The sequence below is a fragment of the Pantherophis guttatus genome, chromosome 5 (assembly GCF_059756535.1).
Source record: "Pantherophis guttatus breed Tessera chromosome 5, ASM5975653v1, whole genome shotgun sequence".
Classification (NCBI taxonomy): Eukaryota; Metazoa; Chordata; class Lepidosauria; order Squamata; family Colubridae; genus Pantherophis; species Pantherophis guttatus.
The window spans coordinates 106,125,105-106,150,601 of record NC_142067.1 but is presented as its reverse complement, the minus strand read 5'-3'; the positions used below and the strand labels follow the sequence as shown (position 1 = coordinate 106,150,601).

The 25,497-nt window shown below is 37.5% G+C and overlaps 1 protein-coding gene across 3 annotated transcripts in view; it reads left to right on the top strand.

Moving 5' to 3' along the window:
- The window catches only part of FGF14 (fibroblast growth factor 14), a 357,939-nt gene that overhangs the window by 208,960 nt on the left and 123,482 nt on the right, over nucleotides 1–25,497 (top strand). Inside the window, exons 1-2 of one of the 3 annotated variants that reach the window (XM_034418097.3) lie at nucleotides 18,796–19,063; nucleotides 19,719–20,296. The exons of the other annotated variants lie outside the window; for them this stretch is intronic. Of the exons in view, the coding sequence (XP_034273988.1) occupies nucleotides 20,101–20,296 (196 nt within the window). The 5' untranslated portion in view covers nucleotides 18,796–19,063; nucleotides 19,719–20,100. Of the gene's footprint in view, nucleotides 1–18,795; nucleotides 19,064–19,718; nucleotides 20,297–25,497 lie in introns of those variants that run through there. 3 annotated transcript variants of the gene reach the window in all.

Below are 25,497 nucleotides of genomic sequence, written 5' to 3'. Positions count from 1 at the left end.
ATTTGGCTTTTTCCATGCCAAATGCAATAATTAAATTGAGGCAAGCTCCCTCTTTACTGCAGTTTAGGAAGGTTAAAATTGTGTATTTTCTATATATTGCTGAAGTACTTCAGGGAAAAAAAATAATGTACATGGTGCTTAGTGGAAATGGCAGCTTAAATGTATCAATTTCTGAAGGATGGCTTGTGCATGTGGATCTCTGCTATAAACTAAGACATTATCAGTTTCTTGATTGCTTTTGCTACAAGAAACAAGGTGTCTTTAAATATCTGTGGAGATTCTCGGTCATCCAATCACTATTCAATGATAGAGAGTAATATCCCTCTCTATCCAATGATCCTCTCTATCTAAAAGAGAGGATCCTAAAAGAGATCCTCTATCTATCTAAAGAGCCTTGGTAGTACAGTGATCTAAGGCACCCTGTTATTAACACAGCTGTCTGCAATTACTGCAGGTTCGACTCTTACCAGGCTCAAGGTTGACTCAGCCTTCCATCCTTTCTAAGGTAGGTTAAATGAGGACCCAGTTTGTGGGGGCAATAAGCTGACTTTGTATAAATATACAAAAGTATGAAGGCTATTGCTTAACGCATTGTAAGCCGCCCTGAGTCTCCGGAGACGGGCGGCATATAAATCAAATTAAAAAAAAAATGTGGACTTTGTTGTCTTCAAAAGAGTGATCTTTGTCTTTCAAATGCAGATGAACTGCTGAATCTTGTCCTGACCTTTGAAGACAAAGGTCATTCTTTTGAAGACAACAAAGCCCACATTTTGGATAGAGAGAAACATAGGTTTGAAAGAGGGGTAAAATAATCCATCCATCTGTGTTAGAATTGAACACCTCTCCCTCAACAGAGGGGGAGGAATAAAAGATTACCTACCTCCAGTCTACAACACAGCTCTTTCAGCAGTTCCAAGAAGATTCCACAACCAACCACACCTTGATTCAGGTGGCCTTGATGGCACAGATAAACTCCCAAGTGGACAAAACTCAGAGAGAGTGCTAACAACCAGATGACTGCAAAGAAATATAATCCTTCCACTCCCCCACCCCCATCCTATCAGAACCTATCCTACCATCCCTCACTGTAAGAATCGATGAAGCTTCTTGGATGAGAAGTGAAACATTTTCTTCTTCTTCCTCCTCAAGGAAAGAACAGTCCTGTTGTCTTTTGAAAAAGCAACTTTGAGATAAGGTGTCTTTTATTGCAAATAAAGTCGGGCAGACTATACCATTTTTTTGTGTGCTGTACAATATAGCGGAGAAAGAAGCAATGCAATGTTATAAAAAGTCTATGAAGTCACCCTGACAACAGCTTTATTTGATATACCTCACTTCCAAGTATTCTTCTCTGGCTGTGAATATAAAAGCTCTAAAACCCCACAAGGCCCACAAATATTGAAGAAATAGTTCACTAAAGCTTTGCCATAATCATGTATTAATTTTTAGACTTTATTCTATATGTTATTTCCTGTTTTGTATTGTTACACACAAAACTATTTGTTCCCTTTTGCCAAGCAAATTTGACTCAATCTCTCTTACATTCTTCAGCATTGTTATACATAATTATCTCCAGCTTATCATATCTTTAATAAATTTTGCTTTTCTAGCTCCACTTCTCTGGGGTATTTACTAGAATATACTGCAAAAATAAATCAAATTATAGCACTAAGTGCTTAAAAATTGATATGACCCAGAATTGGTATGCAAAGAAGAGATAATTATTTTTCAAAAGATTTCACTGTCCATGCTGGAAAAAAATATTGGAATTGGTTAATATAAAATAACAGCAATAACTGTAACTTGGGAAGATAAAATGCTTTGACTTCATAAGCTAATGCTATGTTCTCAAATTGCTTGGCTTCTTTCTTTCCTCCTTCAGGGGTTGAAAAGTTGAAGATTCTTTACTTGATATCTTTCAAATCCCCTAAGATTTGAGAAGTGAGTTTTTGCACACAATAATATTTTAAGGATGGTTATAAAAAAACATTAGCTCATTTCTGCCTTAAGTACTGTTTTGGAACTTGCTTGATTTGCATAATTAGATTATAAAAAATAAATGAGTTGTGGCTAATTTATGTGACAAATTGCTCACCCAACATATCCTTTTTAAAAAAGTTCTGAAGCAAGGATATACTGTTTCCTTTGCTATTTTTAAGTAGATAGGGATTGTTTTGGTGGCATGTTTTCCCCCCATAACATCTGCTATTAGAACTCTTACTTTGAAAGTAATTGCCATGGGACATGAGGTAAAATATCCTGGAATCACTAATTCCTTAGAAAATGTGATAATCCCTTCTCTAGTTTATGCTGATCACCAAAAGGCAGCAACCAACTAGTTTCATCCTATATTAAAGCTTGTTAGATATATAGCTAGATCTTCCAGTGGGATTTAAACTCGCCTGGTGATCTGTGTAACTGAAATACCATACAAGATAGACACTACACTGTGTAAAAATGATAAAATTGCCACACTCCAAGCGGCGATGATAGAAGTCATATAAAATTTCAAACATGGAGGCAAGACATTATGTAACATTCATCTTTCTATTCTGAGAGCTTAACAGAAGGCCATTTGTCCCATTCTTAGTTCTAGCTGAGCACCTGGGCCTGGAGATGCGAGTGTGTTAAGCCCTTTCCTGGTTGTGTTAACATCTGTGGCAGGAGTGTCAAACTCGATTTCATTGAGGGACGCATCAGGGTTATGTTTGACTTTGGGGGGCCAGGGTGGGCATGGCTAGGGTGGGCATGGCCAGCTCGATGTCACTAGTGTCGGGGGCGCCTGTGGTGGCCCGAACACTCTGCCAGTGAAAATGGGCTCATGAGCTCCATTTTTCCTGGCAGAGGCACCGTGGTCCGGGCCTTTGCTATTTCCAGGGTGGCCCTGCGGGCCAGATCTAAGCATCCCACAGGGCGGACCCAGCCCCCAGGCCTTGAGTTTGACACCCCTGATCTATGGATTATAACTTCCTCAGCTGCTGTATATATTTAATTTTCTTTTGTACTGTGCTTGTAATTTTGTTTCAATTGTTCTTAATGATTGTTCGCTGCCTAGAGTCATTTGTTTGAAAGAGGCGGTCATAGAAATTAAATAAACACATGAACAAATAAATATATTTTACCGTTTCCCTTAATTCAGTTGAGGTTTGGGATACAATGTCAGCAGCATATGCATCTGGAGGATGTGAATTTTACACCTTTTCAATGTAGGTAAATGAAAATCCAAGTTTTAATGTACAATTTGAACAATGAAGGTGCCAGGCTGTATTTTGGAATTTGGAGTTTAAGTACTTAGCATATACTTTACTGATCATACTCAGACTAATGGGTCTATAATTCATTGGATCTTCTCTGTTATCATTCTTATATGTGAGTGTCATTATTGTCACTACTACCCCTTCGATATAAGGCAGGTTTGATCAACTGCTGTGAACAAAAAAAGGCTAGCAATGATGCCTATCAGCTAGAATTCAGTTCTATTGCGTCCGATAAAGATTTGGTCAATCCTTGGAGTTCTGGTCATTTCTGGCAATCCTATCAGTTTTGTGATTTTGGACACTGATACAGATGGTCACGTTTCAAATTCTTCAGACTCTGTTTACAGAGGATGTACAAGTAGTCCTCAAGTTACAACGGTTCATTTAATGACCACTTGAAGTTACGACGACACTGAAAAATGTGACTTATGACTGTTTTTCACACTTATGACTGTTGCAGCATCCCTGTGGTCACAAAACTCAGACACTTGGCAACTGGCTCGTATCTACGACGGATGCAGTGTCCCGAGATTATGTGATCCCTTTTTGCAACCTTCTGACAAGCAAAGTCAATGAGGAAACCAGATTCACTTAACAATGGTGCTTCACTTAACAACTGTAGCAAGAAAGGTCATAAAATGGGGAATTAACAATTGTCTCGCTTAGCAACACAAATTATTTGCTCAATTGTGTTCATATGTCAAGGACTACCTGTATAATTGGGTTCAGCACATAGAGTTATATAACACAGGGGTGCCCAACTTATGGGCCATGGCCCATTACTGGGTTGTGGCCTATTTGCAACCAGGCCGTGTGAGCAGTAGGTGGCATGCGCATGTGTGCATACACAGCCTGATTTGCATGCTTGCATCCTCTTTCACAACAGCGGCGGATGCTGACGCTTACAGCCCCAAATGAAGTTGTGTGCGCATGCACACGCCTGCTCCTCACATAAAACCATCCCCTCTTCCCCCCTGTGGAATGAACTGCCCCTGGAAATGCGTAAGATCTCCGACCTCCGGGTATTTCGTTGTGCACTCAAGACCCTGTTGTTCTGCCAGGCTGGGTTATCAACATAACAATTTTAAATTGGGTTTTAAATTCCTGGGGTTTTAAATTGAGCCGAATTCATTTAATAATTTTAAACTATTTTAACTGATGTTGTCTTGTGTTTTTAATAGGCTGTACACTGCCCTGAGTCCTTCGGGAGAAGGGCGGTATAGAAATAAAATTATTCTATTCTATCCTATCCTATCCTATCCTATCCTATCCTATCCTATCCTATCCTATCCTATCCTATCCTATCCTATCCTATCCTATCCTATCCTATTCTATTCTTCCCCCCACTCCATGCCGCCAACCTGGGAAAGTTGGGGAACGCTACTATAACATATTTCCCATACTTATATACTGGCACTATAACATATTTCCCATACTTATATACTGGCACTTGATTGAGTGATTTAAAAGAAGTCTAAATCAAATAAGAGTTCAGAAGCTTAAATGATAAGAATAAGAAGGATATTACCAAAGTATTTTCTGTCTTTCTATTACTGTAGGAATGGGATTTTATCAAACATCCAGGGTTTTTTTTAAATCATCAGTTAACACTGTCTTATTTGATTTAATCTAAAATAAATGTGAAAGTTTTATCTAAAATAACAAAATATAAATGTCTAGGGCTTCTTCCTTCTTCTTTCTGCTTGAGAAAGAAACTTTGTACCTTTAAAGACCCATTTTTCCATTGCATAATCTGTCATCTGAAAAATCATCCTTAAAAAATAAACAATTCTTGTGTTCTACCACAAAAATATCTCCCCCCCCCCAATTGCCTGCACATCTGTCTTAATATAACATTTATTTCTATGCAACTCGATATAAATCTCATTCAGTTATGTTCCTTGATGCTCATAAAATAATGTATCATCTTAGGGATGGTAATAGAGGTCTCTGTTCGTTATCCAGATTTCTGTGCCACTGCATGCAACAAATGTGATATGGAGCTCTGTAGCTGCCTGTTGGTTTTCTGGGCAAATAACTAATGTAACAGTGTCTACTGCTGGCAAATCAGGCAATTGCACTATACATTATAGAAAAAATCCTGTTAAAACTGTTGTGACAAATGATAATGAAACAAGATTCTTTTAAAATTAACAGCAGTGGATTTGTGTCAAGAAGCAACAAATAATTATTCAAAGAGCATTGCTAATAATACAAGTGGACATTTGAATTAATTATCTGTGGCAGTGCAATAACTCCAGCTTTGCACCGTCTGATTTAAAATTTCTAGAGGATGCTTTAGAAGACAAATAATTTAGTATTAGCTAAGATTAACGGTTTCCTTTATAGCCAAGTCTCCTACAGATAATGAGATCTGATCTTATCTATCATGTTTAAAATACAGATTTTAATATTTTTTGCACAGTAGAATGCCATTTGAATTTTCTGTTGTATTAAAGAAACAAAGAAAAGACCGTTTTATGAAATGTTGGCTTTAATCCTATTTATGGGTCACACTGAGCTTCCTATGGCTTACTTTGAGCAAATGCAGTGTTTTTTGATAGAATTATAGCATTGAAAAGGTCTTGACAGATCACAGAAAATAATTTCAATTGAGAGTCCACCACATTTTTAAATCCATAGATTCCAGAATTGACCAAAGCCTCAGCATAGTATCTTCCATTAATTAGCAGTGAGAGAATTTCCAGGTGTGTATTTTTGTGCTCGTGTGCTAAAGTTACAAAAGATATAGTTATAAAATATAATTTGAGTTGCTATTTTAGCGCTCTGTCCTAGATTAAGGTACACAAGATACATATGAAAGAGAAATTGAAAATATGTAAAAAATGTTTTTGCATTGTGATATACTTGAATTGAGTATGTGTCTACATTTAGTTTGGAGGTAAAATAGAGAATGGTTAGCAACACTATCCTTAGTTTTGGGGGATTTAGAAAATTGCTTCTTCCTCACCGCTCTTCCTGTCCTCAGCAAAAACTCTGGTGGTAATGAGTAATGAAACCACCTCTTTATTATTTGTTCCATTTTTTTTCTCCAAAACACAATAAGTGTTTATGCTATAAAAGCATTAAACCACGTCTGAGTTACAATGAAATGACACTTACTGTGGCCTTGTCCACAATCAATCAAAATCTGTTATTCTATATTCCCTGTTCTCAAATATTAGGGAGAAAAAAAGCAAGTCTGCAGAACCTATGATTCAGACAAACATGTTAGGCATTATTCTGCATAGTCATTTTGTAAAAATGAGCCTATGCCCCTTTTCAGTTTGTAGCCAGTGAAGTTAAAGCCTTGACTGACAATTTGTGAATGCCCTAACCCAGTGTTTTCCAAACTTCCCAACACTTTAAAGTTGCCAAGTTAAAAAAAAAAAACCACTGTTCTAACCAAAGATATAAACAGGCATTATTATCTGTAGGAAGAAGGACATCCTAGTTGATTTTGAAGTAAAACAATATTGGTCTAATTTTCAATACCTAGCATATCAGATAATAGCAATGATGGCAATTCTTGGCTTCTCTGAGGAAATGGCATTGAGATAGTTGAGAATTTTAGGGCTCTGCAGCAATCAGAAGAAAGGGATGATTGGAGAAGACAGAAAGAGAGATTTCAGTCAAATTCTTAAATATAGGATTACTCTAAAAGTGAATTCTGCCAACTGACAGCAGTTTGATTCTCACCGGTTCAGGGTTGACTCAGCTTTCCATCCTTCTGAGGTCAGTAAAATGAGGACTCAAAATTGTTGGGAGCAATGTACTGACTCTGTAAACCATGCAGAGAAGCTGTAAAGCACTATGAAGCGGTATATAAGTCTAAGTGCTATTGCTATTGCTAAAAGCTGCAACCTTATACAGCATTCATTATATACACATTTACAGTATGTTATGAGTAATCTCAACTGAATTTACTTCTGTGAATGCATAGGATTGATGTTGTTTCTTTATAGAAGATGGAAGATATAAATGAGAAGCAATTGAATACCTGTTCCCAATTTTAATTTTTAGTTTGAGTAATAGAAAATATTGATAGTCTTCACGATTCAGCATCCTCCCCCGGAATCTAGAAGATGAGTTTCTCAGTGGATTTCAGAGGCAACTTTTATATTGGTAGCTGACTTTTATTTATCATTCACATATTTTTATGTAAGCAAGTGTGTATAGTAAAGTATTATGTAATGCCAGCTGGGTGTTTAACATCTCACAGAATTTTATTCTGAACTGATAATAGCATATGCCAACCATATTTTACAGTTTGTTGGCTTTTTAAAAAGATTTTAGCATATTTATATTTGGTTCCCCCCCCCCAAGATTTTAAAGATCTCCTTGAATTGGGTAGAAAATATTTGTTGATCCTGAGTGGGCAGTACCCTTTATAAATACGCATCTTTAGATCTAATAATGTTTCATTGGTGGATTTGAGATAATTAGTTCATAATATTCAAAATTCATACTTGAGGTTTTTTTTATTAGATTCAACCAAAATTATTCAAAAGAGAAGTATAGAACTCATCATTAAACAAGATGATGAAAAAAATAGCTAGCAGATTGATGTTTATGGGAACAGAATATTTTTCCTCTGACAGTATGCTACTATACATAGGGATTGAGTCAGTCAACAAAATCTGAGAGATGATTGAATAACTTCAAATAGTACTCAAGGAGTATTCCATCCCCATAAACAGTTCTTCATTGGGTCATTTCTACTTGCAGAAAATATTCTCAATAATGAATTTTTCTGATCATTCTGCATGCATAAGTGCCACATTTTAAGAAAAGAAACAGAAAACTGATTGTGGTAGTTTGGTACTGTTGGTTTTTTTTTTATTCGTTGTTTTTATGATACCAGCTCAATGGTAGGCTTCTCATTTAGCCCTGTTCTGCAAGTTCCTGTAATTGTGAGAACAGTTGTTTCTCTGAAACGAGCTGCAGTTCTATTTGTTCCTCATAATTATGCCTTTATCAGTTTTGACAGTATAGGGGCCAAGCATCTCATGTTGTTCCTATATTGATAAGATTTAGTTTTCAACCTTTGCTTTAATTTTCACTTAGGCTCCAAGATGCAACTGTAGCAAAACATTCTCTTCATGATGGTTAGTATATTAGAATTTTCAGAAGGATTTTGCTGATTGCTTTCAGTAAAAGTTGCAAGTTTGTTTCCAACAATAGAATTGGGATTATAGCTGTCAGTGCATGAATAGTCCTTACGTAAGGCAGGGACTTTTATTATATTTGGGTCTTACAAATAAATATATCCATACTTAAAATAAAATAGTTACATGAAAACATTCCTGGAATGAATTACCAGCACTATCCATTTAACCATGGCATAAGATAGCAGATCTCTTTAATACTGCCAGTGTTTTACAGATTTAAAATATTAAATATTAGTTTTTAAAATATTATATATCAGACAGATATTTCTTTAAAAATGTGTAATGTGTTAATGTTGCTTGCTATAAACATAATACTATAATTTTGGCAGCAGAATATTCATTGTTTTTAATTTCTTTGGGGTCTGTAACAGTATGCCTTGGTTCTTATCAGATTAATGTCAGCCCTGGATCCATCTTTGGATAGATTTTACAGGGCTGCCAATTAAGAGTTTTGTTCAAGATGGAATCCCTGAGGTAATTCTTCTTCCACCACTCATCTGCCTTAATTTTTTTTTCCTGATGATCCCAAAGAAATTAGTGGAACAGCACTTTTTAACATTCTTTAACTACTATTAGTTTCCTAGTCTTTTAATCATACTTGTTCTTCACCCCTTGCTGAAGAAAAACTCTTTTGTTCCATCTTTGTGCTAAAGTCCCACTGTATGTCTCTGCTTCCTTTTTCACCTGAAGTCAGAGTTTCCATCTTACAAATGAGCCTTCATGTCTTTTAGTATCCTTCTCAATCTATATTAACTAAGATTTCAGGCAGGGCACTCAAAGTGGATGGCACTTTATGATATCTGGTGACCAAGTTCTGGTGACCTTACATTGGTATTGATCTTTTGGGACCCGATAGCAGTGACAGAATTGACCTTTAGATATAGCTGTAAGGTTACAGTATTTGGACATTACTGGTAGTGTACCTGATTGGCTTCTTGTTCATTTTCAAAATTGTTTGATGGGTTTCAGTCTGAAAAATTTCCCCTTATAGTGGGTATCTTTCTCTGGGATTAATGAGAGGTCTTATTTTGTTCACTCTTCCTTTGGATACTTTGATTCATGATCAGGAAATCCAATAACATAATTATATTGATCAGATTGCAGTCTACTGATCTTCTGGCTCTTGATTACAATGCTTGATCAATGGTGATGGAACGTCTTACAAACATTTTCATTTGGTTGTCCCACTGCTTGAAAGTGACTATGGACAAGACTGCAATTGTTTATCTGTTCATTATTTTTCATTTCAATCCCACTGCAGTCTAAATTAATCTCAATAGTTGGATTTTTATGTTTCAACCTGATTTTTCTTTCCATGAGTCTTTTCCCATTTGCATTTAGAACTCCCAGATTTCTCCAATTTCTTCCGGTTGCATCCTCAAAAACTTGATTGATGGCCAACAATGTCTATTTATTGTTTCTGTAATTAGAGTTTCTAAATTTCATTAAGAGAATATCTACAGGGTGCAGGGCAGTGGTAAAATCCAAATATTTTTACTACCAGTTCTGTGGGTTTGGCTTGGTGGGTGTGGCAGGGGAAGGATACTGCAAAATCCCCACTCCTGGGGAAAGGATACTGCAAAATCCCCATTCCCACCCCACTCTGGGGCTAGCCAACTACTCAAAATTTCCACTACCAATTCTCCGAACTGCTCAAAATTTCCGCTACCAGTTCTCCAGAACCTAACAGAACCTGCTGGATTTCACCCCTGGTGCAGGGGTTTCTGATGGAGGTGACTGCAGTGCTACTAGTCTCTGCTTTGTTTGTTACTATTTTGGATACAGTCCATTATTCCCTAAAATTCTGACAAAACACAAATCCAGCAAATACACACAGATACACATACTGTATTGTATATATGGTACTTTGTCAAATTACACAAGCAAACTATGTCATTCTGTTCACCCTAAGGAAGGAGAACATCTGATGTTTTAAGAAAACTTAAGAAGTATGACATAAGTTTTCTTAGCTGTCTAAAAATAACTTTGCTGAAAGGAACAATGCTCTTAATAGGATTAATTAAGATTATTAATTAATTAATTAGATTAATCAGTACTTAGCCACCATCAAACTCACTTAGGCAAGACCACACTGTATGCTATGGACTAATTTAATAAACATAATAACTGTTGCCTAGGTGTCTAGTTATTATCATCTGTGCCAGTTAGACTGCTCATTTATGAGCATACCCTGAGTCTTAATCTGCTATTTTGTTGCTTATTAACTACTCCATTTGTAAAAACAAAAGAGTGGCTAACATCTCTTAAATCTTCAATATAATTTTTCAGTGCCTCCTGTCCTAGCCTAGAAATACAGAAGCTATCAATACCAATATAGGGGGATTACTGACAGTAGAGGTTTAAATTTCTCATCAGTTCCCTTCCTTTTTGATTAGCAAGTGAAGAAGGGATGGAGAGAGAACAAAGCTAAAGAATACATAATATAGAGACACAGCATTAATATTCAATTAATATTGAATGTAAATTCTTCAGCTTACAAGAGATAAGTGGGAGAGTAGGTTTCATTGTTGGGAACTGGCTATCTTGAATTCCCTAGATCCTTCTGTAGTCATTAAACAGAAACAAACAGCTACTAGGATTTGTGAAATTTAACAAAATATCAGTAATATTCCTCAATAGCTGGACATGCCTTTACAAACTGATACTACTTTTATTGCTTTATTTTTTTGCTTGCAGAGCAAATGTAAATTTAAGCAGGCTGGGGAAATTTATTGAGTATTTTTATAATTAAAATTCTGCATTATGGAGGTGCAATTATTCCTTTTGTTATTTGTTTTTAAGAGATGGGTTGCTTCTGATAGATCTTAGTATACAATTGTAAATAAATAGGAAATAAAACCATATATATATTTCCATGTTTAGTAGAGAGCCACTTTTCTCTGTAAAAAAGCCTACATCTTCATTAAAGATAATAGACCTATTTTTATGGAGGATAAAACCAAGGTGCCAAGTTCATCCCCAGTTACATAAAGTGTGAAAAGAAATACATACTCTAGATAAAGATGTAATAGATAATTTCAACATGAAAAGAAGAGTAAGTTACTTCAATCAAACATTACTCATCTTTCTTATTCTTTGCCAAATTAGTATCTGTTCTGGATGATAAGTTGCATAACCAATATACATTTGTTCATTTAATTATAATATTTGTACTCTTGTTTGTCAGGCTATTTTCCTGTTGCCTCAAACTGAAAGTAAGATTTACTGAGATGAAACAGATGGGATTACAAGAATATCAGCAATGGAACTTTTTCCTATTTAGATCCAATTTTTCCTATAATATGTTAAGCTAGCATCTTTTTAGTTTTGTTTCTAACAGACTTCCTGTGAGATATTTTTTCACTGTTAATGAAAAAACCTGCAGATAGTTTTGTTATATAACTGTGTCTTGAGTCTTTATCAGTCTGGAAACAACAATTACACTATTTAATGTATTTAAGAGTTAATGTATTTAATTCCATTTACACTAGAATTACAACAAAAAGTGCAGGTTATACAGTAATAGCAGTAATTCTGCTCTCTATAAATCTCTGGGTCACGGAGGAGTTATTTCACATCATATTAAGGAAAGTCTAGACTCAATAGACAGGTTGAGTGATTTGTTCAATAACCTCAGGCAACCACGACCTGAGGAAACTTTTGAAATATCACACTGTATTATTTCCTTTGTGTTTCAGATGGGTGAAGTTCATTAATGATACAAAAACCTTTATGCCAAGTAATCTTGGATGTCTCAACTTAAAACTTAGCTTCTTCCCTAACATGCTACATTTGCTTGTATATTAAGTATTGTTTTAATTGAATAGCACCTAGAAGCATACATACTGAAGTGAGGTGCACAAAGCTATTGTTAAGAAATTGGCCAGAATTGCTGGAAAAAAAGAACAGAATAGACAGACAGAGAGGAAAGAAGGACCGTAAAAGAAGAAAAGCTAGGAAAAGTTAGGAGGCTGAGTGAAATAGAAAGAATAAGGCAGTATAGATAGCAATGGCTTACCAATAGTAACTGATGTATATCACATATGGTAATCGTAAAGTTGCAAAGAAAAAACATCTCAAAGTTAAGCCGATGGGAAATGTGAAAAATGCAATAGGAAGCAGAGAGAATAGCAGGAAAAAGGATAAGTATTGGTGAAAAAGCCTTAGACTACTACTTGATTAGAAACTGAATGTGTATTAACCCTGTGAGAACAAGCTGTTAGTTACTAGGGCAATCTAAGGGTCATATATTAGTATGACTCAGATTGCCCAAGGATCTTTTGATACAGTTCTACAGGGGAATTATTGAGTCTGTCATTTGTACCTCAATAATTGTCTGGTTTGGCACAGTAACCAAACAGGAGAGGTACAGACTTCAACGGATAGTTAGGACTGCAGAAAAAACAATTGCAACAAGCCTGCCTGCCATTGAGGATCTGTATTCTGCATAGACCATAAAGAGGCTGACAAAGTATCTACAGACTCCCTCACATCCTGGACATAAACTGTTTCAACTTCTCCCTTCAGTATGCTGCTATAGGGCATTCCATACCAAAACAGCTAGACACAAGACCCCACCCTCGTGCCATCACTTTGCTGAACATCTTTCTCATCGCAGTGTCTTAGGCCTAAAGACATTTACCCATGTAGTAGGGCTGTATTATTATCCTTCTCATCTTTCCCATTTCTCATCCTTTCTTATCTTCTCATCTTTCCTATTATCTTCTCTAATAGTATCTTATGATTTATCACTTGTTTGTATCTTATGATTAGTAATTGTAACTATGATTTTTGATCTATGATCTATCACTTTGTTGTTTGTATGTACACTGAGAGCTTATGCACCAGAGACAAATTCCTTGTGTGTCCAATCACACTTGGCCAATAAGACATTCTATTCTATTCTATTCTATTCTACTTTTTCCTTCTAAGCCTCATGGTTAATGATTTCAAAATATCAACCTGCATTTTTGTTTTGTTTTGAGTCTTGTCCAGTAAAAAGGAACAATTTAGTTCTACCCTAAATTTGGCTATAAAAGGGATATTGTGATATATTTAAAATGGAATCTGCAAATATTCATCTTGAATATGAATTAATATAAAAATAAAGCCAGTGTAGGACTAAATTAGTAATCATATAAGATATACACTATTATTCCCAAAACTTCCTGATTACCATATAGCTACAGCAATGGAAAACTATCTGAAATCATTGATACTTTTTCAAATTATTTTGTTCAATTATAAAGTAGAAATGTTGGCCTAAAATTACAATAATACCTATTTAGTTGGTGGTCACACAGACTACCAGTACAATACATATGCTCTCCTTCTGCAAATCTGTTAAAAGATCTTTGTTCTAACCAAAAGTGTTACATATCAATATTTTGTACTTGCTAGAAGTGTGCATTTTATCACAGATTTAAGTCAGTAGATGGCTCTCTTGAGTTTCCCTTGGTACACCTAACATTGTAAATAGCTACCCTAGATTTTCAAATTGTAAGAGAATTTGTTTTTCTTCATGATTTTAAAAGAAAACCTTACTCAATTTCAATGTTTGTTTTGCATCATTTTCTACTCCACATTTTCTCATTAATATGCATCCTCATTTTTTCATACAATATCAGATATACAAACTGAATTTTATGTGACTAAAGTCATAATGTTTCCAAAGTGGAATAATATAGAATAAATAAAATGAGGAAGAAGTAGAGAGGAAACTTACAATTAGTAACTGATATATACATCACATATGGTAATTGCAAGACCACCTGATTAAATAATATGGCTCTAGAGCTTAGTTTTTACATTAATAGTTTATTAGTAGTTTTGCTGCAAGTGAAATCCACAGATATACCAACCAACCTACATACTAACTTAATTAATTACTTGATGAAAGACCCATTACATTCCTTGAAGTTTGATTTTATTCAGTCTTGCATGAAAATTCCACAAGAAGGATCTGTTTGTCAATAGCCTCAAAATGTCTTCTTTAGTGTTTAAAAGTTGTTATAAAACAATTCAACTTCCAGATTCACTTTGCTCTGCCAAATACTGGTAAAGAAATACGTATAGATATGGATTTCTTACACACAATGGAAACAGAAAGGCCAAAGGAGATATAATTATTCCCCAGGATAATTCATGGAATTTTATCCAGAATATTACTGGTATAATATTATACATATGTATACATATAGGCATCCTATAATAATTTTCACTTCTTTGTTATAGTTCTGTTTTTGGGAAATAAAGGGATGAAGGTATGACTTTTAAGGAGTGGGTGCCTGCAGATGAAAGGCAACTGTGATTTACTTTCTGCTCCTGGCACTATTAGACTGTATGGGTTAATTTCCTGTTTTTGTCTTAATTTGAGGAATGAGAATCTTTAAATAGTCCTTATTATGTTTTGCAAATTGAAGATTAGTTTCCTCCTATTTGGTTTCCTCTGTCCAAGGTCCTGATCAGTTTTTCCAAAACAGAAGAATGCTGGAAATTCCTTCAAAGCTCCCATTAGTATGTAACATTCTATTTAAGCAGCAAACATTCATCTTAAGAATTAATATATTATGCTGCAGTTCAATGGTTTTTTTTTGTGTGTGCCTTCAAGTCACCCAGCTGGCTTTGTGCCTAAGGTGGGATTAGAATTCATGGCCTTCCAGATTCTAGCTGGTGCCTTAACTACTACAACAAACAGACTCCCTAATATATTTCCAGGTAAAGTACAGGTTTGACAAGCACTGTAAAATGTCAGCTATGTCAATTGTTGTCTTAATAGAACAGAACAGAATAGAATATTCTTTATTGGCCAAATATGATTGGACACACAAGGAATTTGTCTCCAGTGCATAAACTGTCAGTGTATATACAAATAACTAAGTGATAAGTCATAGATCAGTGTTGGCAAAGCTTTTCAGCACCGAGTGCCGAAATAGGAGCACATGCATGCAGATGATCTTCCAGTTTCCTGGGGCAGCTCACCTCCTTGACGGCTCCTCCTCTTTTTCCTCCTGGCTGCTCCAGCATCCCAGCTGGAAGCGGCAGTGTGAGAAACGCTGCCGCCCCCTTGCCCCTCGTGGTGGCAGGAACAGTGGGCAGGGCAGCCAGCTACCCATCCAGCAAACGCTGCCTTGCTGCCCCATGCTGGCCAGGTGCTCCAGACAGCAGATGCATATCGCTGCCGCCAGCTGGAGGGCTGGGGCCACTCAAGAAGCCCGCTTGGGTAGGGAGGGAAGGAAGACCTAACCTGCCCGTCCTGGCTGGCAGCTCTGCTCCCCTTGCTCTTCAGGGTTCCAGCGCATTGGCCAGCTGGTTTTCATGCACACGGGAGCATCGGAAACCAGAAGAGCAGCCGCCCAAGGTGCATGCACACACCGTGAAGATGATCTTTTGGTTTTCGGCGCATGCATGCACCCTGGCCAGCTGGTCTTCACATGCACATGCACGCCAGAAACTGGAAGATAATCTTCCTGGCATGCACATGCATACTGGGTGGCTGCTCTTTCAGTTTCTGGCGCTCCTGCATGTGTGAAGACCAGCTGGCCAATGCGCCGGAACCCTGAAGAGCAACAGATGATGGCTCACATGCCCGGAGCGATGGCTCTGGGTGCCACTTCCGGCACGCATGCCATAGGTTCGCCATCACGGTCATAGATCATAAATCATAGTTACTACCATAAATCATAAGATAGAAACAACAAATGATAAATCATAAGATAATAAAGAAGGCAGTAGGAAAGATGAAACGATGAGAGATGAAAAGATGAGATTTGAAGGATAATAGCAATAAAACCTACTATAGAAAGGTAGGTATTAAAGCTATTGTAAATAATCCCTTGTTCTGAAAGAATCACTAAAATAAATTCCCAATATAAGTAGTTGTATTGAATTTACTTAGTGTCACTTTAAAATTTAAAGAGACAATACTATTTTTCCATCTTTGACCTTAGAGAAAGCAAACAAACCCGGGGAACAAGAATTAAAATAAAAACAATTATTTATTTCTATAGTTTATATTGGTGCCCATTTCATAGAGTAGCAAACAGGTTAATATATCAATAATATGATTAATCAATAATCCACAAGGAAAGGTCCAGAGTAGGCCTGTCAAACTGGCTGTCATGGGCCAGATATGTCATGCACAGGCCATGCCCACCCTGGCTCCACAAAGGCAAAAAAACATTGCAATACGTCACGATCCAGTCCATGATGCAATCAAGTTTGACACCTGTGGTCTAGAGTCAATAACAACCACAAAATACCAATCTACCACAAAAAGCAAATTGCTAATGCTCTATTTTGTGCATTAAATTTTTGGGAAGAGTATTGGGTATTATTATTAAAGTCCAAAAAAACAATTAGCTGAAATGACAATGTACTGCAATACATATTTGGAAAATTTTGGCCTTGGCAGTGCACTGTACTATAGAGATTCAACGTATAACCATTCCATACAAATGTGTTTGAAGAAAAAAATATGTATAAAATCAAAGTGCATCTTGCATTCCAATCAAATGATTTGGATTATAAACATGTGAAGCTATAGATTTCTGGATGTTTTGAAGTTCATTTTCATGTATGACACTTAGAGCCATTTCAACTGGGTAGAAATTTACAGGACAAATGCCTCCTATCTCTTTTTTTTTGTTCAGTATTAGCAGTCAGGATGTTCACATGGAAAGAAAAGTTCACGAGTGATTCTTCTAGGTGACCATCTTTATAATTAACACATAACTTCAAATCTGCTTTGTTCCATGCAGCCACATCTAGTAGCAGCTGACTTAATTAGTGCTGTCTTTGCATAGCAACAAAAGAATTGTATGCAGATTCTAAAAGACCATATAATTCTAACACTCATGACATATTGATAGTGGGCAACCTGTGTGGTGGACTAGGATATCTTTGGATTAGGTAAATAAGAGATGTCCAAATGTTGTCAGGGTTTTCTATACCTTTAATTGCACACGAAAATGCTAAAAGGAGGGGGGACATAAATCAACCGCACTGTTTATAGGTAAACTAGCATTAGTATTTTTGTCTTGATAACTTGATGATCTGTAGCAAACAGGCTATTTCACTGGAGTGTGAATTAATTAAAATTATTTGCTTCACTACTTGTCACAAATAATCACTGAACATTTTTTAAAAAAAAATTCTAGCCTTATAAAATCCAGAATGGTTAGATTTAGTTCATAAAACAGCCACCACTAAAATTTCTTGATTGACAACAGTGTAGTTGAACAGAAATTTTTATAAACCGACAAGTAAATGTTTGAATATTATTTCGATGGGAGTTTTTTCTACCCTTGGTGCATCTTTACTGTCTATTTAGGGAGATTATACCTTTTGTACACCTGTACTCTCTTTGTCTGAAGGCATGTATGTGTTGCTTTTTAAAACTATAAATGTGTGTATTTTGTTTCGGTACTAAACATTTCAGATTTTTTTTCCTTTTTCTTTTTTTGCTCTTTTTCTCCCACTCTAAACGTTTTCTTTTCACATGAGCCTAAAGGGTTTCTCCTCCTCTCCCTCCCCCTTTTTTTAAACCAGAACCAAACAACTCCTGAGAGATCAGGAGCCAAGGTTCAATTTGTGGGCATTAGACTTGTTATGTAGTCTAGGAATATAGGATCTAAAAGCAGGTGTGAACTGGAGCAAAAACTGAAGTGGCTCCCTCCCTCCTTCCCCTTCTCGTCCTGCTTCCTTTGGTGGTAATTCACATTCGCGAAAAGTAGCAACGTCTCCAAGCAAAATGAAGAGAGAATGCAGAAAGAATGGGGCAAAATCGATGTTGAAAATTGGGCAGTTGGGTTTTTGGGGAGGTTCACATCCTTCCCAAACCTTACCGCCCAGTTTTAGATGGAGTGACCTCTACTGCAGTCTAGCCACGGAGGAGCCGGGCACTTGGATATCCAAAGCCTGAGTGGCGTAAGGAGGCTAATGCCTCCTAAAGCAGCATTTAACATCCAGCTGCCTGCAATTACTGCGAGTTCAATTCTCACCAGGCTCAAGGTCGACTCAGCCTTCCATCCTTTCTAAGGTGGGTAAATTGAGGACCCAGTTTGTGAGGGCAATAAGCTGACTTTGTATAAAATATACGAAAGTATGAAGGCTATTACTTAACGCATTGTAAGCCGCCCTGAGTCTCCGGAGAAGGGCGGCATATAAATCAAATTAAAAAAAAAAAAAGCACCCCCCACTCCATCCCCCAAAAGCTGTCAGCCCTTCGGCTCCTGGAACTGCCGTTAGCCCCGGGCAGGGTAGCCCAGCTAGTGAAGAGAGCGCTCCCGGGAGAGGGGTACCGCCCTGCCGGGAATCTACCAGGAGGGCCGGCGCGTCGGAAGGAAGCGAAGCCACGAGGGCGATTCGCTCTCGAGACACCGCCACGCATCGCTCTTTGTTGTCACGGCTGCCGAAGCGTCTTTCCACACGAGTCACCTTTCCCGTCCGGAAGGTCAAAGCCGGGTCCCATCGTGTCGAGCTACGAGGGATGCCCGAAGAAGGGAGGGTTGGGACTACAAGTTGGGAGGGTTCGAGGGACACCGCCGCCACCGCCGATTGGGAGCCTTCGGTGCCAAAGGCGTTAGTCCCAACGGGGGAGACTTTCCGGAGCCGGGAGGAAAATCCAGACGGCAGGTTATAACTTCGCTTCCTTCCCGCCTTCGAGGGCTCCGGACTCTTTTTTTTTTCTTTTTTCTTTCCTCGCACCCCGTTTCTTTCCCTCCACAGTCGCCCCTTCCTCGTCTCCGTCTCTCTCCCAATCTCTCCCCTCGTCTAACCTCACCAGCGGCCCCTCGACCTCGCTCTCCCACACCCACGTTCGGCGCGATCTCCCTCCCATTTCCCCCACCCCGCCAAGCACCTTCTTTCTCTTCCCCTCACGCCACGCCGCGCCACGCGCTCCCCTGTTCTTTCGCGCGCGCGCTGAGAGGCCACCACAAAAGCCCCCCTGGAAAGGCGAGGGGCGGCCGCTTGTGCGGCTTCCCTTGGTCGGCCGAGCCTTTTTTTCCCCCCAATCCCACGGACAAGCCCCCCCCCGCTTCTCCCCCGCCTTGTTGTTGCCTCCTCCTGTTTCCCAAACCGCTTGTTGTTGCTGGTTTTGTGTCGGGTTTGGGAATCGCCGCGCTTTAACTCCCCACCCACGCCCCAAGGACAAATCCCCTCCTTCGGTTGCCTTGGGAAGGGAGAGGGAGGGAGGGAGGGTGTGTGTGTTTGTGTCTATGTGTGTGTGTGGCGGGGTGTCGGCAAGGGTGGGACCGAAGTGCCTTGATATGAAGTCTTTTTCTCTCAGGAGCCGAAGCGCACACTTTCCAGATGCTGCTTTCCGAAGCACTCGGCGGCAGCTCTGAGGAGGAGGAGGAAGACGCGGCGGTGACCCGAGCGATGGAAGCGGCTATTGCCGCCGCCATGGAGAACCGGGCATGAGCCCGGCGTCGTGGAGGCACTATCGCAATCTTAGACAGACCGCCGCCGCCGCTGCTTTGGCTGCCGCTTGTTGCTTTGCTTCGATCCGGAGCCCTCGGAGGCTTCATGGGTGGCGACCCCGTGACTTTTTCGTCCTTGCCCTTGGCCCGTAACGCGATGGGGTCGCGCCTAGGCTGAGGCAAGCCCGGCGCCCTTTTCGCTGCGAGCTTGAGCCGGGCGCCCCAGGAAAGCGCGGGAACCGAGGGGCCATGGCTGCGGCCATCGCCAGCGGTCTGATCCGCCAGAAGCGCCAAGCGCGCGACTTGCAGCACTGGGACCGGCCCTCGGCCAACAGGAGGCGCAACAGCCCTAGCAAGAACCGCGGGCTTTGCAATGGCAACCTGGTGGATATCTTCTCCAAGGTCCGCATCTTTGGACTCAAGAAGAGGAGGTTGCGGCGCCAAGGTGTGTGTGTGTGTGTGTGCGCGCTTGTGTGCTTTCTGTCCGTTTATCAATTGTGTTTTGAAGCGGAAGTCCTGAATTGCGACTGCTCACAAATTGGGGCTATTAGGGGTAGTCCTCGGCTGACGACCGCAGTTGAACCCAACATTTCATGCTGCTAAGTGAGAAATGGGTTAAGCGAGTTTTGCCCCGTTTCCGTTTTACCACTTGGCTTGCCACATTCGGGAAGCGAATCAACTGCAGTTGTTAAAATTAGCAAAATAGGGATTAAATGAATCTGGCTTCCCCATTGATTCTTGCTTGACCGAAGGTCGGAAAAGGGGATCCCGTGACACCCCCCCCCCGCCCCGCACAGACAGTGCAACGGTCATAAATGTGAGTCAGTTGTCAAGCATCTGAAGGTAAATCACGTGATCACGGGGATGCAGCAATGGTCATAAATGTGGAAAACGGCCATAGGTCACTTTTTCAGTGTAACTTAGAATGGTCGCTAAGCAAACCGTTGTAAGTTGAGGACAGAGAAAATGAATGAGGAAACAAACAAATAAATAAGAGAAATAACCTCCCCGTACCTTCTTGATGCTTCCATTAGGACTTGGGGTTGGAGGGAAAAAGGCTCCCCCATTCCATTTGCTCTTTTAGGTGGCTCTGTGCCCATTCTAGAGAGGCTATCGTGCAGTCAATCTGTCAGAAGTGGTTCCCATGGCTTTTATTAGGCAGTAATTTGAAACAAGTTTTCCACCGTAAGCATGCATGTTGAACAAATGTCTGAACTCCCTATCTATTAAATCATATTTGGTGTTTAAATGCTTTAGTTATATGGAGTGTTAAAAAGTCAAAAAATCCATGTAATTATGATCAATAATCAAGCTAACCACTGAGATGTTGATAGTGCTTATAACACTTTATATAAATGAGGGAACAACAATCCACCAAATCTACGTTTTGAGTAGTTTGATTACAGGTACTATGTTCCAAACACTGCAATATTTGGTGAAGTGATTGGGAAAAGTGCTTTCAATAAATTCATTTACTTTTGATGTAGTCAAGAGTATTTTTTTTAAAAAAATCTGGCCTTGTGCCCCAGCCTTCTGATTTGCACATCTTCTGTGCTACTAATGCTTAAGATGGTCTGGTAAAATTATCAGTATTTCAGATTAATTAGAACAGGTATGTGGCATTGTGTAAATGGGATGGATCCCTTGTGTCACTTTATTTTCATGCAGAACAAAATGCTTAAAAAGCATTTTCCCACATGTTTTCATTGAGCTGGGTGAGCTCTCAGAGGGCTTAAAATACAACAAAAAATGTTGCTCTTTGAGATCTGTGAACAGTATTCTAACTTGTTTCCAATCCAATTGTGTGAAAATGGTTAAGAAACCTTGAAGCCCTGTAGAGATAACAAGGAGAAAAATAGTATGTGTACTGTAAGACAAAATCAGTAATGGAAAAACCATATGATGTAAAAGTAAATCTACAAAACCATTGCTAGTCATGCTTGATTTTTCTCATTGTTTTCATTTCCCCTAGAAGATTGTTTGTTTTAATAATAAATATAACAAGATTGGTTTGAAGGCAATTTTTCTGATGTAAAAGATAATTTATAATTTTTCCAGTACTAAAAATTTATGTGGAGAAAGGAAAATAAGCCTGATGAGAGAACAAGCGGGCCAATAAACTAATGTTTCCAAAAAATGCACATGAAAAAATGTAACAATTTGAGATGGGATAATAAATGTAGCATTCAGTGCATTTTGACTTATTTTCAAAAATTAACCAATGAGCAAGATAAGTCATGTTAGACATTTGATGGCACTGTAACTTTAAGTATTCAGAGAAATTGAAGTAGAGAACCCTTAATGAGTAAATATAGGGAAATTCCAATTCCATAACAACCTCTCTTTGCATGCTATGGCAGGTTCACTCTGCTCATGATGACTTTTAGTAATTGTCTTCCTTTGCATTCTGGGATACACTACGAGATTTTGGGATACCCCCTTAACACTTGCCTCCTCCTCTTCAGTTTTATATTCATTTTATTCCATTTCTTCCCTTTCTGTGAACAATACAGCACTACATGGTCTCTACCTCACCTTCAATTTATTATTTTGTATTTCTTTTCACCTGTGCAATTACCAAGCTTGATCTTCCAGGGCAAAGAGCTATAACTTAGGGAATCTTTGGACAAGCTTAACATACCAGATGTTGTGTATTTTTGTTTTTCTCTCTCATACTCTCTCTGTGTTCATAGTTCAGTGGCTACAAGGGGTGGGGCAGACATGATGGCTTATATATTCTCTGTCTACAGATGAATTTGATCAAAACAAAAGCGTATCATACAAAGAAGTGTGATTTAAAAAAAGCTGCTCTTATGGTTTAGAATTTCCCATTCTGGTTACATCTTATATTTGCAAAGGTCAAAGTTCATATTATCCATGCCAATAGAAAATGGAAAATTGATTTCTCCCAAGATGTTTTCCCACTTTTAGTTGTAAATTCTGCATGTTTTTTTATTTTTCCTTTATATGTAAAATAATGTATTGATCAAATTACCAAATGTACCAGAGAGCAATAGTAAAATGTGTGCCTTGGCTAAGAAAGCGATCCATACTTCTTTCTAGTGCTTAAATTACACCTAAGAAGTTTTAATAGTATAAGGAAGACTAAAAGAATATCTTTAAATGAATAGATCAAGAATAAAAAGAATAAAAAGAGCTTTACACTGTCATTACAAGTGTGATTTAGCAATAGCATAGCTAAAATGTTAGTGTGAATGTCTGGCAGTAGCAGCTACTGTATATAGAATACTAAACTGATTGTCACAGATTATTGAAGTAAAGTACAGATAGAATAGTGATGTTTATAATTGTTAAATTCTATGGCTGCTTAACAGCAATTTTGTCAAGAAAACAGCATTAATGGATCAATTTGTGACCACATTTTTTAGTTTATAGTAAAGGCATCGGAAGGCTTAGCAATTTTGTATAATTTGTATTTTGAAAGTTGTTAGAAAGAGATTTCTCATGAAATGTGATGTTTGTCATATGTTTAATCTATGACATGCAACTTAATAATACAATATTCTGTATTTTTATAAAATAAAATGACACTAATAGTAGTATATATTTTCAGTGTTTAGGTACAGGGATGAGATATGCATGATATCCATTTATATTTGCTTAAGATTATCCAATGAAAGAGGAACTGTATTCAATGAAAGAGGAACTGTATTCAACAATATAGCAATAAATTAAAGTGAATGAATTGCTAGCCTTAAATCATAATGTTTATTATGTCAATAATGGTCTTAAATAAAAGTAACTTAAAATGGACAGTGACTATGTTAGAACGCAGGACATCCAACATGTCCAAGTCATAAAGCTGATTAATTCTCTATTAGGAAATGCTTCTTCAGCCATGCACTATGATTTCAAAAGATAAAAATGAGGAAAACATTGAATGTATATTTGTGTAATATTGTAATTTATTCATTTCATCTTCATTCAAGGCATTCCCTTTTTTGTATTTCAGTATTCAAATATAGAATATTTATAGAGAATGTTCCTAGAAACCATTTGTAAAATATTTGCTTTTCCTTTTTAACTCTTTTGTTTTAAATAATAAATTATTAGATATGACAATATGACCATATCCCTTGTTTTTTTACAATATAAAAATATATTTGCTTCCTCAATATCATGACTTAGTTGATTTAACTTTAGAAACAAAAATCATTATTTTCCAAAACATGTACTTTAAAAATGGGAAATATTGACAAATCTTTTCTTTCACTATATATCATATGCAGTTATATAAACAATTATTCATGCTTCAGTTTTATTGTGATACATTTTATTGCTTTTAAGGAAAAAAGGTTGTTTTGCAGATGTCTTAAACTCATCACAAACCAGATTATTTTCCAAGTCAACAGGTTGTGTGATCATTTTTATTGATCATCTAGGATCAGGATTAGTATGTTGTGAAGGAGCAAACCAGTTCAACTTAATTCAGTAATTAGATCTTGATTGATAAAGTGTCTGATCTGACATAATGAACTGAATCATAATTAGAAATTAAATATTATTTTAGTTCTTAATGATTAACTTCCACTGATTTCAGTAGATGTACTTTAAGTGTGATGTCTTATGTGCTGAAGCTTTTCATACTGCAGTTTGGAATGTGCATGGAACTATGTTAGGATTAGGTTGGAATGCAAGAAATTAATTGTGAACAACAATTGAAGGAAAGCCCAACATAATTTAATGATAATAATAAAATTTCTAAATGTGTTTGTGGGTAAGGTATAAGCAGAACAAGATGTGCTTATCTTTTGTTATTGTTTCTGTTGATCTTTTATCCAAATTGAGTCATCCCAGTTGCAATCATTAGTGGTTTTCAGCCACACTGCTAAGCTACCATGAAAAATCATTTTTTTGTAGGATAAATCCTTGAGTAGACCAAGGTTCTACACAGATTGTTAAATACTTTTCAATCAAGTTTTACTTATCATTGTTAATGGTTTAAAGTATTATTAATTTTTTAATATTTTAAAATGTAGTAATTAAAGACAATAAAATAAACTTTGTGTAGTTTTCTTGTATTTATTTGGAAGTAAATTCCAATCACTTTAACGGGGATAATTCCTAGGTAGGTAGTATAATTTGCACTTTAGATTGGTTGATTCAGAAGGTTTCTCCCAGATAAGCGTGCAAGATTGCAGTTATCATTTGGTTCTAGGATAACAGTTAAGCAGTTAATTGCTCTTATATTAGGAAATTGAAATGAGAACATTTTACTAGTTTCATTTTCATCTTTCTTAAATGACCAGTTGATAAATTACATTTTTTCTTACAGAAGATTAAGTTCACTGAAAATGCTATCTTGTTGGAAAAAAATAACAGGTGCCTGGTTGTATGTTTACAATGGCAAGATTTTCTTGAATGTCCTATGTACTCTTTGGGTAACTTACATTTCAAATAAAATATCTAGTCGCTCACATGAGAAATTTCATACAGAGTAAAACATATAAGAAGAAAAGGGCACTCCAAGGAGCTGATTACTTCTGGGGAAATCAGGCAAGAATCAGATCCCTTTTGTAACCTTACTTCACAAAAAACCTTTGGTATATGACAATATATATCAGTCGAGTGTCTACATAATGCCATATAATCTACATCATCTGGGAATATATTTTACTGACACCC